Source organism: Anarrhichthys ocellatus, unplaced genomic scaffold (assembly GCF_004355925.1).
Source record: "Anarrhichthys ocellatus isolate YVR2014 unplaced genomic scaffold, GSC_Weel_1.0 scaffold56, whole genome shotgun sequence".
Lineage (NCBI taxonomy): Eukaryota > Metazoa > Chordata > Actinopteri > Perciformes > Anarhichadidae > Anarrhichthys > Anarrhichthys ocellatus.
In genome coordinates this window covers 138,287-153,309 of record NW_022280086.1, presented here as the reverse complement: position 1 = coordinate 153,309, position 15,023 = coordinate 138,287, and the positions used below count along the sequence as shown (strand labels likewise).

The 15,023-nt window shown below is 42.2% G+C and overlaps 1 protein-coding gene across 4 annotated transcripts in view; it reads left to right on the top strand.

The window, feature by feature from the left end:
* igf2bp1 (insulin-like growth factor 2 mRNA binding protein 1) overlaps nucleotides 1–12,366 on the top strand; it is a 63,647-nt gene extending 51,281 nt beyond the window's left edge. For 3 of the 4 annotated variants that reach the window (XM_031871213.1, XM_031871215.1, XM_031871216.1), the window contains 12 exons: nucleotides 1,371–1,422; nucleotides 3,435–3,498; nucleotides 4,385–4,675; nucleotides 5,622–5,756; nucleotides 8,301–8,423; nucleotides 9,201–9,336; nucleotides 9,472–9,594; nucleotides 10,162–10,278; nucleotides 10,880–10,954; nucleotides 11,080–11,211; nucleotides 11,364–11,477; nucleotides 12,137–12,366. In XM_031871213.1, coding sequence (XP_031727073.1) covers nucleotides 1,371–1,422; nucleotides 3,435–3,498; nucleotides 4,385–4,675; nucleotides 5,622–5,756; nucleotides 8,301–8,423; nucleotides 9,201–9,336; nucleotides 9,472–9,594; nucleotides 10,162–10,278; nucleotides 10,880–10,954; nucleotides 11,080–11,211; nucleotides 11,364–11,477; nucleotides 12,137–12,292 — 1,518 coding nt within the window. In that variant the 3' untranslated portion in view covers nucleotides 12,293–12,366. The remainder of the gene's footprint in view (nucleotides 1–1,370; nucleotides 1,423–3,434; nucleotides 3,499–4,384; nucleotides 4,676–5,621; nucleotides 5,757–8,300; nucleotides 8,424–9,200; nucleotides 9,337–9,471; nucleotides 9,595–10,161; nucleotides 10,279–10,879; nucleotides 10,955–11,079; nucleotides 11,212–11,363; nucleotides 11,478–12,136) is intronic. The other variant, XM_031871214.1, reaches the window with a different exon arrangement.
* The last annotated feature ends 2,657 nt before the right edge of the window (nucleotides 12,367–15,023 follow it).

The window sequence follows — 15,023 nt, the reverse complement described above, 5'->3', positions numbered from 1 at the left end:
TATATATATATATATATATATATATATATATATATACTTTTTTAAAAACTTTATTTCAAATTGTCAGCAAACATTGTATCAAAAGTAAGCATTAGATGATGCATTGCAAACTCCCCCAAAGAAAATCTACACAGAAGAGCAGTACCAAAGACGACACAAATGCAACGTAAAATAAAGTAGAAACTAACACGCGAGCGTACGATGTTCTTTCAAGATATCGCATACAGTCATTATTTTTATAGCTTTTTTTTGTTCCTTCATAAATACAAAGAATTTAAGCTTTTTTTTCTCACAGCAGAAAGGAGGGACACTGGAAACATTTTTACTTCAAAATAAAAGCATGGCCGATTTAAGTAGCGCAGGCAAAGGTTGAAATCTGATTGAGAATCAAATTTTAAAACACAAAAAAACATAAAAAATAAAAGGTTAGTCTGTTGCTGGAGACATTTAGGATTCCACACAATGAAAATGATTACTATGTAAATTATGTAAATAATAATCACATGTACGTATCACTAAATAACAGACGCAGGTTAGTTCCACTGTCCCATCACCGTGACGACGACGAACAACCTTCCCAGATATTACATGTGCTTCATTCTATCATTGGAATTTCTTATGACTTTTTCAATCAATCACTTTGTCCCTAATGACTTCAAATCCTTGTTTTGTGTTTTAATCGGTGCTTTTCAAAAATACGAAATGTATTGGGATCGTGTCAAAATATCCTGTGCAGTGTGAATAGATGAAACTATTTCTGGAGTTGTTTGCCATGGGTCCTAGTTCAAAGTATTGGGCAGATGTACACACTGGAAAACGTCAACCTTTTATTTTGACAGGGGCCCACACTGAGACCAAGGTCTCTGCTTTTGCATTGAAAGACAAATGAACTGGTTTGAATGAATGAGGGTTACATAGAAATACAACGAATGACTGAACACTACATCAAAGGCTGGTAAATATGCTGTTGAGCACTAATGTGGATTGAATTTAGGATAATATCTGCAACTTGTATCAAATGAAAAGTATTGATTGTAATGTTTCATAATCGGCAAATTAACGAACAATAATAATAATCAGTTTGTTTCTTTTTTCAGATGACATTAATTGAATAACGAATAATGTTTTTAGAGTAAATAAGCACAAATGTTTCTCTGACGATACAGAAGTTGATTCAGTCGGTAGTCCTTCAGAAATAATAACATCAAGATCAACAGATCAAACTGGACCTCGTGTGTTGCAGGTGCTCCTTTCACATCAGACGATGAACTAAACTGTGGTTCCACCTTTATGTGTCCTTTGGGCTCAGGTGTGTTCTGACACTCCTGGTATAATCTCTGTTCTTCTTCTTCTCTCTCTCTGTGTTCCAGGTGCTGGACGGTCTGTTGGCTCAGTGTGGAACCGTAGAGAACTGTGAACAAGGTGAGACTACTGAGCTTTACTCGGGTCTGTGAACGCCTCAGATGGCTGACACACACACGTGGCCCGTTTAGACCCGCACAAGCAAGGAAAGACCTTTTAATAAAGAGTTCCCACTCGCGTCACGTCGTGGTTCTATATGCGCTGCTTTGCTCCCACCAAGTGGTTTTGTGTCCCAGTGAAGAGGGACTCTGTCCATGTCACAGCCTGCGTTTACTCCTGACTCAGCTGTTTCTCCGTCTCAACTGGTCTACAGCGTGTAAATATAATAACTAGTGCTGGGCAACGATTACAATTTTTAATTGCAATTAATCGCATGATTTTTTTGCGATTAATCGCATTGTTATGCGCAACATTCAATAATGAATTCAAAAGTAGTGTATTGCGCACTTGTATTTTAAAAGTACTGCTATATGAAGAAACGTGCAATACAATTTGGTTTGCAAACACTGTAAACAATGAAGGTTATTTTTAACAGCAGTATTCCCTTTACACAGTAGCAGTTATAATACAGTTATAATGATTCTGATAATAGATATTCAGCCCGTGTTCACAACTTTATCTTCATGTGTGTAAGAGATGCAATTTGAAATATACACCTTGAAAACTGCAAACCTCATCATGTCATGTTTTTTTCTTCTTTTTTTTATGTTTGTTAAATTCTCAGTAGCGATAACTAAATGATATGCTTATTATACATATTCCAAACAAAAATACTTTAAAAACTCTTAAAAAATAATATAAATGAATCATTTATTTTTTTGGTATTTTGGTCAGACACATATGCAACGCTGATTACCGTAATATGTGTGGTATTTGTTATAAATGTACGTTGGTACATAGAGCGTGATAAGAAGCTGTACATGGAGGGACTTAGGACCCAGGGGAATGTAGGTGAAGGAGACGGAAGAGACGCCACACAAACAGCTGTTCGCCGCTCGCTGCCGGCTGGTTCTTGTGTTAAAAATGTCCGCTTAATTATAATAAAAAAAAACGCGTTAACTTGCCCAGCACTAATAATAACACTAAACACCTGCTACTCCAAAATGGAAGATCTACTTGAAAAAAAACATATTTTTAAAAATTAGTTTATTAAAACATTAGCACATATGTCGACCTGATTTCCCCTAAATGAGCCAAGATGAACTTGGAAGAGAAAAACAACTGTTTATTTTAGTCATCGATTAATTCGCTGAATGAATCGTTTGGTGCGTTAAATGTCAGAGTAAAGGGAAAAAGGCCCGTCACTGTTTTCTATAGCTCAAGCTGATGTCATCAAATGTTAAGACAAAGAAAAGCAACAAGGGGTCCTAATTTAGAAGCTGGAACTGAAGAATGACTTAAACCATTAATTGATGGTCAAAATACTTGCAGAATATTTTTCTGTAGATTGACTAATCAATCAATCAGAATCCGAATCAGAGTCAGAATCCGATTCATCGGCAAGTAGATCGGCAAGGACTTTACTTTGGTGTATTAGTGCATTAAATACACAAAGACAGAGAAATTACAATTAAAAATATAAGCAAGTATTGCTGAAATCAAGAAAAATTAATATAGAATATTAGGAAAACACAATCTAAAAAAAAATACTATAACAATATGTTCAATGGCTTTTATTTTTATTTTATTTACTGGACTTACATTGCTTCATCAGAAGGCCAAGAAATGATTGCTCTTTCATACAACGTCACACTCCTAATTGATTTTAACGGTTGTGTTTTCAAGCTTTATTTTTCGCAATTGCGTTTAAAGTCAGAATCAAAATGTGACGATTCAGGCTTTGAGTTTAGGTAGGTTTAGGTTGAAAGAGCTCTGATTTGAGTTGATGGATCAATACCTGTGCAGAGGGCAAGTATGGGGAAATCGGCCTCAGCGTTGATGTGAGGATGCAACCTTGTTTCTCCAGCAGTCCACTCTGTGCTTTTACTTTGAAACAACTCCTAATGTATGTACCGAGCTAGAAGAAGTCCGAGCAACCATCAATGAACTAACTCATGCTGTCTGTCTCTCAGTGAACACAGACAGTGAGACTGCAGTGGTTAACGTCACGTATGCATCCAGGGAGCACGCCAGGCAGTAAGTTTCTCTCTTCCTCTTCAACATCCTCTCGAAAGGTTTTCCATCGGTTTTTTAAATTCTGCATGCACTTGGTGCCATTTAAAAAAAAAAAAAAAAAAAAAAAAAAAAAAAAAAAAAAAAAAAAAGGTTCAGTTTAAATGTATTCATGAATGTTACATCATAGCCTTTTTTCTTTTTTCTGGTGCCAGTTTGACCCTACCCGAGATCTGTGCAGACACTCTAACTAAAGAACCACTTTTAAAACGTTCTAATCACAAAAATAACGTTCCAATCTAAAAATAAGAAAAACAAGATGCCTCAAATTGTAATTTATTTATTTTAATTAAGTATAAGTCAATAAAACAGAATTGAGATGTTCAGCAAGTTGTATGTTCTACGCTCTACTTGTGACATCTAGTGGTCATTTGAAGGAACTACACCTTTATACTTCAGAAGCATTGCGATCTCTCTGTAGGTGTAGTATTACTACACTATGAAATGACATTCAAGTAACATTTAACATTCTACAAAAGTATTAACAGCAAGATAAAGTGAAGTTTGTATGTTCTGCAAAGTTCTAAGCACAAAATGTACCAAAAATACTGGCAATGAGGAATATCTTGCATAGACAATAATGAGAATAAATATGAAACGAACTTTAAATCATACCCTCTAAACTAGAAATAAATCTGGTTTGAATTTAAATCAAACACTATTTCTAAGCTTGTTTACAAGATATTAGGTGGAGTACAGTTCATCCTCCCCATTTCAGTTCTATTCGATGCAGGCTCTAAATTTATTCTGTTATTATCATTGCTGCTACTGTTAGCTTGATGCTAATAATTACCAAACCTGTAAGCTATGCTTAGAAATCCATAATGCTCATGTTCTGTGTCCCTCTCAGAGCCATCCAGAAGCTGAACTTGTACCAGTTTGAAAACAACGCCCTGCGCGTCTGCTACATCCCCGACGAGAACTCCGAGCAGGAGGGGAGCCAGCGGGGGCCCGACCACGGCCGGCGTGGCTACGGGCCCCGGGGTGGGCCCCGTGGCGGCTCCCCGAACTCGGGCATGCCCCCAAAGCCGCCGCACGCCGACATCCCCCTGCGGCTGCTGGTGCCCACGCAGTACGTCGGAGCCATCATCGGCAAGGAGGGCGCCACCATCCGCAACATCACCAAGCAGACGCAGAGCAAGTGAGTGAGCCCGTCTGTGAGGACCCGCGCGTGTTCAGCGGTGAAGCGTTGTTACAGAGGAAAATAGTGCGTCTGTGACTCGGCTGCATCCCGCAAAAACAACAACAAACTGAACCGCTTCTATCCTACGTTTGTAACCGACAAACCATGTATCCCTTTCTGCCCTTGTCTACCAGAACATCAAAATAACACGCAAACAGAAATAAATGGCTTTACTCAGTCAACCGAAAAACAAAGCCTGAATTCCATGATTGTTCATGGCTCAAACTCGCGCCATCGGTCCATCATCCAAAATACTAATCGAGTTAAATCTGTTCAGAACCAAATAACCAAATACATTGAAGGTGTATTTCTACTCTAAATGCGCCTATAAATCACGAGCAATGAAAAAACAGACAAAACCTACAATAATGGTTCTTTACTGATAGCAAGAGGCTATTTAGCTTCCATACCACGTCTTCTGTCAGACTAGTGGAAAGAAAACATCAAAATACACATTTAAGTCTTTATTTTACTACTTTGTTTATTTGCATATTCGGGCTGGCCAGACAATTTCATGGTGATATCTTTTAGTTACATTTTTTTTTTTACCCTTTTCACCTGTGGTGTCCTCAAAATATCGTTTTACAAAACATGTCTTTAAAATGAGAATTTTGAACTTGGCTTTATCCAATGTTCACATTTCTGTTCTGAAAATGTATGCAAATGAGCACATATTTAATAAGATAATGCCTAGTTAGCGTATTTAAACATAACATTTCAGAAAAACGTATGAAGTAATTGTCTTATTGTAAATAATCAACTGGGGAAGCTTCATGGTGATATGGATTGGGTCAAATGTTTTCCCTCTACACCTGTAGTGTCTTCCCCTAATAAGCACCTTTAACTGAACTCAGGAGGTACTGGACCCGGGGACTTAACAAAGTGGTTCTGGTCTTTCCCACAGGATCGACGTGCACCGCAAGGAGAATGCAGGTGCTGCTGAGAAGCCGATCAGCATCCACTCAACACCCGAGGGCTGCTCCTCTGCCTGTCGCATGATCATGGACATCATGCAGCAGGAAGCCAAAGACACCAAGACGTATGTCCTCTCATGTCCTCTCATGTCCTCACTCAGGAAAAAAGACTTTTCTTTTCCTTTGAGGCAATCACTTTTTTAACAGACCCCAGTGTCTTTTTAATTAACTTCATTTAATGAACTGTTGAGCCGTAGCTTCATGGTGAAAGTACAATATAAAGCCTGTATTGTTATGCTAGTATTATGCTAGTATACCAATATAAGTCAGTTTGTTACTATGACATTAGTATTGTTACCAGTACGAACATTACTCCCAAGAATTTATTGGGATGTTTTCCCCTTTTGTTGCTTTTATACATGAAATCATGGTCAGTATAATTTGGCTTTTTTGTCAAGAATTTGCAAAAAAAGCTTCTTTCATGTCAAAGTGAAAACAGATTTTTACAAAATAATGTCAATTAATTAAAAATATATAGTGTAAAATAAGTGTTTGCATAAATATTCACCCCCCATTAAAGTGACTGACCTAATTCAACAGAAGTCCAGCTAGTTGATCCAGCAGTGTCACAAGTAGTGAAATGGAGATCACCTGAGTGCAGTTGATGTGTGTCAAGTGATTGTAGTATAAACACACCTGTGTCTGGGAGCTCCAGTCTCTGGTTCATCAGTGTTCCTGCTACAATTGCAACATGAAGACAAAATAACCCTCCAAGCAACTCAGAGAAAAGATCATTGAAAAGTACAAGTCAGGAGATGGCTACAAAAAGATTTCTAACTCACTGGACATCCCACAGAGTTCAGTTCAGTCCATCATTAAGAAATGGAAGGAGTATGGCACTTGTTTAAATCTCTTAGAGCTGGCCGTCCTCACAAACTGAGTGACCGGGCAAGAAGAGGACTGATGAGGGAGGCCACCAAGACACCTAGGACCACTCTGAAGGAGTTAAAAGCTTCAGTGACTCAGATGGGAGAGACTGTACATACAGCAACTGTTGCCCGGGTTCTTCACCAGTTGAAGCTGTATGGGAGAGTGGCAAAGAAAAAGACACTGTAGAAAGAATCTGCCCAAAGGCATGTGGGAGACTCCAAGGTCAATTGGAAGAAGGTTCTTTGGTCTGATGAGACAAAAATTTAGCTTTTTGGCAATCAGACTAGACCTGGTCGATCGCGGAGGTAGTGCGGGTAGATCGCATGCCATTCACAAAAAATTATATATATATATATAAATAGATATTCAGCATTTTTAATGTAGGTAGATGATTTTGACTTGGTCATTTTAAAAGTAGCTCGCAAGCCGAAAAAGTGTGGGCACCCCTGGACTAGACGCTATGTTTGGTGCACATCACCACAAACACACCATCTCCACCGTGAAGCATGGTGGTGGCAGCATCATGCTCTGGGGATGCTTCTCAGCAGCAGGCCCTGGAAGGCTTGTAAAGGTAGAGGGGAACATGAATGCAGAAAGATATCGCCAAATCCTGGAGGATAATCTGACTCAGTCTGCAAGAGAACTACGACTTGGGAGAAGATTTATTCTCCAGCAAGATAACGACCCCAAGCATGCAGCAAAAGCTCCACAGAATGGTTCAAAGACCACCAGTTGAATGTTCTGGAGTGGCCAAGTCAAAGCGCAGACCTCAATCCAATCGAGAATTTGTGGCTGGACTTGAGAAGAGCTGTTCACGCCCGATCCCTGAGCAACCTGACAGAGCTTGAGCTGTTCTGAAGAAGAATAGAGAAACATCTTAGTGTCCAGATGTGCCAGCCTGAGTGAGACACATCCACACACACACTCAGTGCTGTGATTGCAGCCAAAGGTGCATTTACTAAATACTGACCTGAAGGGGGTGAATACTTATGCAATCTTTACTTTACCTTATATATTTTTAATTAATTGACATTATTTTGTAAAAAATCTGTTTTCACTTTGATATGAAAGAGGGTTTTTTTTTGCAAATTCTTGTCAAAAAAGCCAAATTATATTGACCATGATTTCATGTATAAAAGCAAATGCATCATATAAACAAAAATGAAAGCTTAGATTTGTTTTTCAATTTCTTTGCAAATATTGCATTTTAATAATATTGTTGTCTTTACTACCTTTAACATGAAAATACAATCAAACCATTTGGTAGAGCATGTTTTAAGAAAATGAATTAATAACTCGTCTGGAAGACTTAAATTACAGATTTTGATGACACATCGTCAGTCTAGCTATCGAATGTCAAATATAAGTGGCTGTCACTTATACTTTTTAGGGATCTAAAGATATCTTACATTTATTTTTGACCAGTATAATCAAAGTTGTAGATATTTAGAATTTCTACCTGTAAGTTTTTGACTGGTGAGAAATGCTATTATGGATGTTGATTACTGATAGGAGTGAGGTTCCATTTAATGTTTCAACGTCCTGCCATAAAAGACACAGCGACATCTAGTGGCTCAATCAGGTGTTGATTTAGTGATTCACAATGTGCTCTACCAAACAGCTGAGCAAAACAACATAACCCTAGGCCAGTTTCCCTTAGTGAAGGCTCTCTATCTCGCACAGATGGGCACAGAGATGAAAATGTTCCTCCCACATGACCGCTGCTTTTCTGTTTGCAGTGCTGATGAGGTTCCTCTGAAGATTCTGGCTCACAACAACTTTGTCGGACGCCTGATCGGGAAGGAAGGACGCAACCTGAAAAAAGTCGAACAGGACACGGACACCAAGATCACCATCTCCCCGTAAGACTCACATGACACACACACACACACACACACACACACACACACACACACACACACGCTGGGTTTCATAGACCTGATTGACCCTTCAATATGTCCCACCCTCTTGAACGTAGACTGGCCAATCGAAGCGTAGCGTAGCATCGGCCGGCTCCGACCGGGGTCCGACAACTATTATCAGAGAGGATGGAAGAAGATACGGGTTTCTAAAACGTTACGTTGCTGCGTAAAACCTGTGTAGCTAACATGAGTACGTTAGCATATCATTAACTTGCCTTACCGCTTCTGTGCTACGCTAGCTACTAAAGGTATACTTAATGTATACACATGCTGCTTTTTGATGATTGTTACAGTGAATAAAGACCTGCCCGGCTTTAAAGGAACAGTGTTGTCCTTTAATTTCATTGTCTTCTGTCTGGATCTCCAGGTGATGTGGAGGTTCACGTTTACTCTGAATCAGTTTCAATCATGATCATCTCATTCAAACTCATATTGTAGACCTTTCTGTCTGAAATCACTTTTTCGTTTTTACAAAAATTAGATATTCTTTCGTGGAATGCAGTTAGTGACAGTGTGGGCTCTGTGGTAGCGGCTGCGGGCAGGGTGGGGCTTAACAAAAGATCACTTTCACCTAATTTTTTAGGAATAATAAGGTAATTTATTGGATGGAAAAATATATACAACACATACACGTTCATCAAGTTACTGAGAGACGCTTTACAGCAACTGGTCACTTTGAAATAAACTGATGCGCTCCCTCTTCTGTAATGTGTGCAGTCTTCAGGACCTGACACTGTACAATCCAGAGAGGACCATCACAGTCAAAGGCTCTATCGAAGCCTGCGCCAACGCCGAGGGGGAGGTCATGAAGAAGGTCAGAGAGGCCTACGAGAACGACATCGCCGCCATGAATGTGAGTCTGCTCGCTCCATTATTACGTATTTATTCGTTTGATATTAAACACTTTGGGGCTCCATGCTATGTTTAGTGCACACACAGACTTGTAAAGCTTGAGATGAATTCTAACCTGCAGCCTCCTTCTCTTCAGCAACAGACCCACCTGATCCCTGGGCTCAACCTGGGTGCTCTGGGCCTCTTCCCTTCCTCCTCCAATATGCCTCCACCCCCGCCTGGAAACGCGTCCGGCAGCGCCCCCTACGGTTGCTTCGGTGTAAGAACTGCAAATTCATTCATGCATTTATTTACACAGTTCAGAAAAAAAAACCTTCATCGCAATAAAGTCATGAATCAGTATGGTCAGTATTTACATGCATTTCAAATTATTATTATTATTTTTTTAATGCTTTATACCCGATGTGAGCAAACGAGAAAGAAAAGAGGAAAACGATACTTTGTATTCATCCATATAAACACTTACAGATACACACATGTATGAACACAAATATTTATATGTGCATGTATACATCGATGCATGCATCCAGATATACACCATCCATAAATATACATTAACTAAAAAGGTTATAAGCTAAAGATAACCAGACAATCAAACTGGAGAGCGGAAAAAATGTTTAAAAAACAAATCTCTCAAAGATCTTGATTGAGTACTGATTATTTTGTCCAATGCTGGAGTCATCCCCCTCTAGTCACTTAGACACCAAAACGTGGGACAATAGGATCCAGGTTGAAAACACAGGAGTTCCCCGTGAAGTCCCAATAACAACATATCGCTTCTGTAACAGATTTTTTGTGATGGCATTTCTGCTTTGTGTGTGTTCAGGCTCCGGAGCAGGAGACGGTCCACGTTTACATCCCAGCCCAGGCAGTGGGAGCCATCATCGGGAAGAAGGGACAGCACATCAAGCAGCTGAGCCGCTTCGCCGGGGCCTCCATCAAGGTCAGTGACGGGGCCCGACACGCCCCACCAAACACGCCGCAGTACCACGAGGGGTCTCGCTTAAGTTTCCGCTTATCCTCAAACTACTATAATCTAGGTTCATGAAATGCTTGTATGACGATTATGGTTTCCCTAAATCATTACTATGTGTTTTGTAATTTTTTTTGAATGCCATTTTATGAACACATAAAGCCGACGCTAGCCTTTTATGCTGTTTTTGCCGGTTACACTGGTTGTCTTTTTGATTCCTCACAGTTCATTTTGTTGCGTTGTGGCATTTCGGAGAACAATGCAACGAACAGGGCGTTGAGCGTGAACGCCCCCGTTCACGCTTGGAGCTTGCACGCCACCTGCAGTGGCTCGTGTTACGGCGGCAAGCGCGACTACAAACTGGGCTTTAGACCACCGTTATTATGGAAGGCACATGTCAACCGACGTCGCAAGTGTTTTGTGAAAAGAGACCGCGTGCATGTAACAAGCAGAAATTGACACGCCGCCCCTGACACGTCCAGAACGGATGCTAGAGGGGTACCTAGAGCGTCATGGTGTAGGGAGTGTAGGGAGTGACAAAGTGTCTATAAGTGATGTGTTTCTCCTCCAGATCGCCCCAGCTGAAGCTCCAGACTCCAAAATGCGGATGGTGGTTGTGACAGGACCCCCAGAGGCTCAGTTTAAGGTAAGACATTCCCTGCTGATTAATATTCATCCCATTTATTTTGTGTCGATGTGGGCGTAGCAAACTGCTGTTATGATCCAGCGATATCAAAAAGGATCATTAACCTCTTCCTCTCCCTCTTGCAGGCTCAGGGCAGAATCTACGGCAAACTGAAGGAGGAGAACTTCTTCGGGCCGAAGGAGGAGGTCAAACTGGAGACCCACATCAAGATGGCCGCCGCTGCAGCAGGAAGGGTCATCGGCAAGGGGGGCAAGACGGTAAGCCACCTAAACCTCTCGCTTCAGCCCCCTCTCGCATATGGTTGCCACAACCAGAATCCTGCCCCACTGAAGTGTCTTCAACACTACAAGGATCTGTCATCAGGTTGTTACTTCCTCTTAAAGTAAAAAACAACAACTTGTGTCTTCAGGTGAATGAGCTTCAGAACCTGACAGCGGCTGAGGTGGTGGTCCCCAGGGAACAGACACCTGATGAAAATGACCAGGTCATTGTGAAGATCAATGGACATTTCTACGCCAGCCAGGTACTCCCACTACTCCATCGCCTCCGTCATTAAGCTTTGACTCGTCACTTATTCATTCGTTTGTAACAGAACAGCATACTGATATCCTGTGCATCAGACAGGCAACGCATCGGAATTCCAATGCAAACGTCAAATGCAGTGACATCCTTAGGATCTTTGCATTTCCATCCCTGAAAAAGGGTACAAGTATAATCTAGTAACAAACCTATGAATTCATGTTATTGTCAGATGACTCTTGCCAAAGCTGTCGTTGACATATTAGCAAATTACATCATTGACAGCTAATTTAACTTAATGGTTAATCAGTAGAACATTGCACAGTTAACACTGCAGCCAGTTGCTATAACATATTAAATACAACTCTGTAAAAGTAATTCATGTAAAATACAGTTAAACAATCACCTTTAAAGTTGATTAGCAAATTGGTTTTGAGACCTGTTTCTTGCCACCTGACAAATACAAGTCCGGTTATCCGTCTCCCTGATGCTCTGGTTTGATCTTAACCACCTCCTGATGGAAATATCTGTCTCTTTAGCTGCTAAATGCTCCACTATGTTCACCAGCTAGTCGCCATCTTTGTATATTTATTCCCACAGATCCTTACCAAGTGTAGCTTTCAATTTGCCACAAACCATTCTCATCTGTCCTCTGTCCTCCAGTTGGCTCAGAGGAAGATCCGGGACATCCTGACCCAGGTCAAACAGCCACAGAAAGGCGGGATGGGCTCGGGCCCCAGCCCTAACCCCCAGGGCTTCACAGAAATGGGCAGCCCCACGCAGGGAGTGACTCAGGACCACCAGCCGCGCAGGAAGTGAGGATCCCCCTGCCATCCTCCTCACATGCCGTGGGGCCCCCCACCGCCTGACGGAGAGACAGACAGACAGACAGACAGACAGACAGACAGACAGACAGACGGACAGACGCACGCACGGATTGACAGACGGACAGAGGGATACAGGAGAGTGACACATGGACCCAGCGATAGACAGGGAGAGACATAAAGAGGGAGGGAGTACGCCCGATAGCCGGAGAGAAAGATGTTTAAAATCAGAAAATGAAATGAATAAAAAAAAAAAAAATGAAGATTATTAAGATAAAATGTAACGCGAGAACAGAAACCAGATGCCAGGCCAGAAGAGAGACTGAGTGAGGATGGAGGGATGAAGGAAAGGAGGGATGGAGAGAGGGAGGGGGCGCCGTCCTCCTAGTGTGCCTCAGTAGGGCTGCAGCCAGCTCCTCACCCGCTGCAGCTTTCACAGATCCTGCATCGGACGGGTTTAACACTCGTCCGCCTGGGTCCACATGCACTGCGGAGACACACTAGCAGGGGCCCGTTCGCTCCTCCGTTGTCCCCTACCGACCTCTCCCGCCATCTGCAGTCAGTCCTATATTTTAAGGGTGTTTTTTTTAAACATAGAGATATATGTATAGAAATGTTTTATTCAGAGCTATTATCGATAGAATGCAGTGAGGCGGGAGAGGGAGCGGGGAAACCGACCGCAGCAGCACAATGGGGGGGGGGGGGGGGCGTCTGGCGCCAGCCCAACTCGCCCTCTAACCTCGCCAGCCAATGAAAGTCTAGAAGAGGGGCCGCAGATGTTAACACTGCTCTTTAAAAAAAAAAGACCTCTCCGAATAGCGGAGAGTTTAGAAGAAAATATGAGGTTGTAAATATATAATCTTCATGTAAATGTTAAGAAATGCTGCGTCTGGCCGCCTTGCCTTTTTAAAAAAAGAAAAAAGGGGTCTTCTGTACTTTTCCCAGTCCCTCGTCTATGATATGTAGCTTAATATAGCCTACAACGGGGCTGTGGGCTGGGGAGGCACCGAGGGCCCCCTTTCCGCAATTCGCCGTGTGGCGGAAGGCGCAGCAGGAGACAGTAAGGGGAGCGGCGGTCGCGGCTGGTCCTGCAGTTCTATTGCAGCGGCTCAGCTCACGCACACGTGAAACCGTTATACAACAGCTTCGGGATAAGACACAGCCTTTTCCCTAGCTGGCTAGCGGCCCCGCACCTTAAACGGCATATTTTATATATATTATATATATATGATATGTGAGTTAGCCCGGCCCCTCGGGTGAATGTATCGAAGGCAGCGAGTCAGGTGTGAGGTTTCTCAGGACGAGGCGCGTCTTGAGACTTTCCGCTCATTGCCTTCTTCCGGCGCTGGACACTCGAGGCCGGTCTTGGACAGGATGGCGTACTCCTCAGAGGAGCTGGGGTCCTTGAGACCATCCCTGCATTAAAGGTATCCTTGTTCATTCGGACAAACAAGGCCTCTAATGCTTGTAGTATTATTATTATTATTATTATAAAAAGAATGATCGGCCTCGGTTCAGCGCGGGAACCAAAAAGCGAAGTCATCCAAAGCTTTTTGCCTTGAGCTCAGAAAAAGTAAAATCAGACCGAAGTGTGTGTGTGTGTGTGAGGGGTGGGGCTTCCTCGTTCTCTCTCCCAATCTGCCAAAGGCCTGTGGGCGGAGCCTCCAGACCCTGCCCACGTATGATAATGAGGGGCGGGGTCTAAACCTGGGCGCTCTCGCCAAGATTAGAACAGATTAGAGAAAGAAATGGAAAGAAAGAAACCTACCTCAGGGTAAAGTTACCTCACTATTCCTAACTTTTTTTTTTTTTTTTGCTTGCTGGTGTTTTATATGAGATGAAAAAAAGAAAGAGCTGAATAATCCTAAATATTGTTTATTTTTTTAAAAGAAAAGTATTTTTTTTTAGGTATTGTCTTGTTGCTTTGGTTATATTTTTTTTTTTTTTTTTTGGCGTGTGTGAGATGATGGGTGAATGTGCTCAGGATGACGAGGAGGCTGCGTGTTTTTCTCCAAAGCAGAGATTGATAAACTGCTGGTCTACAGAGGAAATGGGTCGAGTGCCATTTTGCCTTTTTTTCTTTCTTTTTGTTTTTTTGTAAATCGAGGGAAACATGCTCTCTGTCTTCCTGAGGTGTGATTGGAGCAGCTGAAATATTGGCCAATGGGGAGCGGTGTTAACTCGAGAGGGGGGGTCCTGAAGTGCACACGGTGGCCTTTTTAAACAGAGCTCACATCCTCACAGAGGAGGTTACACTCTCTTCCTCGGGGTCGCGTCTTCCCGTGGCTACTAGCCGCCTGCCCCGAAAGGACCTCCCTCTCCCGCCTTATTGTGATGACATCATCACGAAGCGCCAAACATTACGAGAGGGCTCCAATTGATCAAGAGGTTAAGGTTTCTCACCCTCAAAGGAGACGTGTGAGAGGGAGCTTTAAAAGACAATTTCCTTCACCTCTCACCTGGTTTTGGAACTCGTCAGATCAGAGCAGTCCGCCTACAGCTTGACTGTACGCGGAGGTAGAAGAGGGCATTCTAGCTACACACACACACACACACACCCCTGAACTAGCTCTGACTTCTCTGAATGTGAATATTTATTACCTGTGCACTGACCGCGACACCTCAGATGCTCCCCGGTGGCCACGTTTGTGTGTGTGTGTGTGTGTGTGTGTGTGTGTGGTGTGTGTGTGTGTGTGTGTGTGTGTGTGTGTGTGTGTGTGTGTGTG